Source organism: Loa loa, assembly GCF_000183805.2.
Source record: "Loa loa unplaced genomic scaffold supercont3.136, whole genome shotgun sequence".
Taxonomy (NCBI): domain Eukaryota; kingdom Metazoa; phylum Nematoda; class Chromadorea; order Rhabditida; family Onchocercidae; genus Loa; species Loa loa.
In genome coordinates, this window is record NW_018108316.1 from 35,574 (window position 1) to 38,389 (window position 2,816).

General features: G+C 34.2%; 1 protein-coding gene across 1 annotated transcript in view; it reads left to right on the plus strand.

The window, feature by feature from the left end:
* The window catches only part of LOAG_16335 (PEK/GCN2 protein kinase), a gene marked incomplete at both ends in the record, with an annotated part of 12,936 nt that overhangs the window by 3,542 nt on the left and 6,578 nt on the right, over window positions 1-2,816 (plus strand). Inside the window, 4 exons of the mRNA XM_020448987.1 lie at window positions 162-294; window positions 633-871; window positions 1,420-1,619; window positions 1,977-2,270. Of these exons, the coding sequence (XP_020305810.1) occupies window positions 162-294; window positions 633-871; window positions 1,420-1,619; window positions 1,977-2,270 (866 nt within the window). The remainder of the gene's footprint in view (window positions 1-161; window positions 295-632; window positions 872-1,419; window positions 1,620-1,976; window positions 2,271-2,816) is intronic.

Sequence of the window (2,816 nt, forward strand, 5' to 3'; positions counted from 1 at the left end):
TATACTATATATATATATATATATATATATATATATATATATATATATATATATATATATATATATATATATATATATATATATATATATATATATATATATATAAACACTCTACTTTCAGTCATCTTCTATGATGAATGAGCAGTTCTGATTGCTTTCAGATGATTTGTTCCACCCTTTGACTGATGATGGGAAAGATGGCTTCCAGCGAATGGCACATAGTAGATTTCGAAATGAATTTATTTTTATCGAAATGTTGGGAAAAGGCGGTTTTGGTTATGTAATGTTGGCGAAGTAAGATTAATTACAGTTTTACATGGTTTTTAAACTTAATTGCATGATTACTGAGATTTACCCTACAAATCTATAATGACCAAGTTTCAATTGCCGCTGTACTTGTTCGTTCGAGAAGAGTTGCCTTGAATGCTCAACCACTATCCTAAATGAATCGGTTTCTGTGCAGGAGTCATTAATGACGCCCTCGTTTGGTGAGGAATAAAATTTGAGGTACTGTGCTTACACAGCAATTCGCTGTATTTCTAGCATTTCAGGATGCTGGATGTTTATATCCTAGTCTTGTAGTCAACGATATGGACTGTTTCAAAAAATGCACTGTTTTCTTTTTTTTACAGAAATAAATTGGATGGTAATGATTATGCCATCAAACGGATACCCCTAGATCCCAAGGATGAACGTTTCAATCGAAAAGTTACACGCGAAGCGAAGCTCTTTTCGAAATTAAATCACCCAAACGTTGTTCGCTATTACAGTGCTTGGATCGAACAAGCTTCTACCACCACAAGAGAAACTGGATCAGAAAGTAATGGTAATGGTGCGAGTATTGATATCGATCAGAAAGAAGAAATCGAAAGTATGTACTGGTTATGTATTGTTATGGTAAAGTTATCTGTTGAGTTAAATTTGTTCAACTTGGGATCTAACTTAGGAGCAGTCAAAGCATTAATCTAATCACTACTTCATGTTAGTTTCTTATAAGTTAGCGTCATTCTAGCGTTACTTTTGCGAAATTTAATAAGTATGACCATTACTTTACCTAAACTTTTCATCAGTAGACGCACGATTCAGTTCCTCACTTCTGCTCTTTCCTTGCTTCATTTCTTCCAGCATTCCTTAACTCTGAATTTCAGTTACAAACTCGTCCAGTCCACTTAGCTTGCAGCCACTGTATTTTGGGAAGAAATTCACTTTTACCATGAAAAAATACTAAGCAATATTGCCAAGTTTGTTCACTATCTCTTTTTAATCGCTTATGTTAACAGCTCCGGTATAAGCCAGGATGACTTTAACAAAACTGTAAATTTTGTGATCAGAGCGCATTTTGTGATCGTACATGTGATAATGAATTGATTGGTGAATTTTATAATTTCTTGCTAATTCATTTAAACGAGCAATATTTAGGTTCACTGATGCCTTTGCAAATACGGAATATCGAAAAAATGGCAAAACGTTTAGCTACAGATACGACAGCCGAATGGTCAACGTCTTTTCAGACAACTTCTATACATGAACCGGATTCTGTTTCCGAAGAGCAACGCAGAGAGCCTGTACAAACTCTGTTCTCGCCTACTGGTCTCAGTACTGTTGAAAGTTCTGATTTTGTAAGCTATAGTGAACTTTCACACACAGCACAACCAAACCAAACTTTTTTTTTACGTTAAGAGGTTATATGTTATAGCAAATCATTGAACCATTTCTTTTAATTCCATATCTTATTATCTTTAAAATTATCCGGTGTTTAGTTAACGAATGGGAACTTGTTTTTCTGACGTAGTTCCAATATCCAAAAGTGATTTCTGCGACGTTCTGACAGTCTCACTTGCTGATGTGAATCACCTTTACGGGACCTGATGCCCGAAGTGATACTTATGAATTGCTAAAGCATTACTTTTCCTCATCTTTCTGGTAAAAAATTCTCAAAAGAAGTTGGTCGATTTCTGCGTCTTTATAATTTTTAGGAAGTGCTTTTTGAAGACGAAGGCGACAATGAAGATTCGAGTGATGAAAACAGTGCTGACACACCATCACGTTTAATATCACAATCTGAAACGACAGTGGAAAGTTCATATACGTTACCTCTAAGGATTTTATTCATCCAAATGGAGTATTGTGAGAAGTCTACTTTGCGTAATTTAATTGACGGTTCAAAATTGCTGAAAAATCCACGGCAAATATGGCGTCTATTTCGTGAGATATTGCTCGGATTGCAATACATCCACCAAGAAGGGATGATTCATCGTGACATTAAGCCGGTCGGCGCTTTTTTTTAATTCTAATTTTTTTTTAATTTTAATTTTTTTAATTCTAAACTTTATAAAGATTTTAGGCTGATCATATTTCTTCACGGTTCTAGATACTCAAATTTCGGGTACAATTTTATGATTTTGAGATTTTTGCGATGAAAGTGTAGGGAGTAATAATAATAAACATTTATTATGGTTTATTTGAATAAAAGAAAAGTCATCGACTGTTTCGATTGTGTTGCTAGAAGGAATCATTCAAGACTGCTACATGTTTGTAAATTGCAGACCATGAACTCATTGTAAAAGCTCTTTTCTTTCAGCCAGTTGTTTTCTAGACATTTATTTAACGATTTATCTTCCCGTTGTTTTTTATTCTTCAAAATTCATTCGCTTTTTCATCATTAGCAGTTATATCTTATCTGGCTGCAGGGGAATCGATCAGAACTATTTATTGCAGTACTGGGATAAAACAAAACACCACTTAAATTCAAGATATCATGACGTTTATTCCGTTTCCTTTGTAGATGAATGTCCTAATAGATGGAAGCGATCATG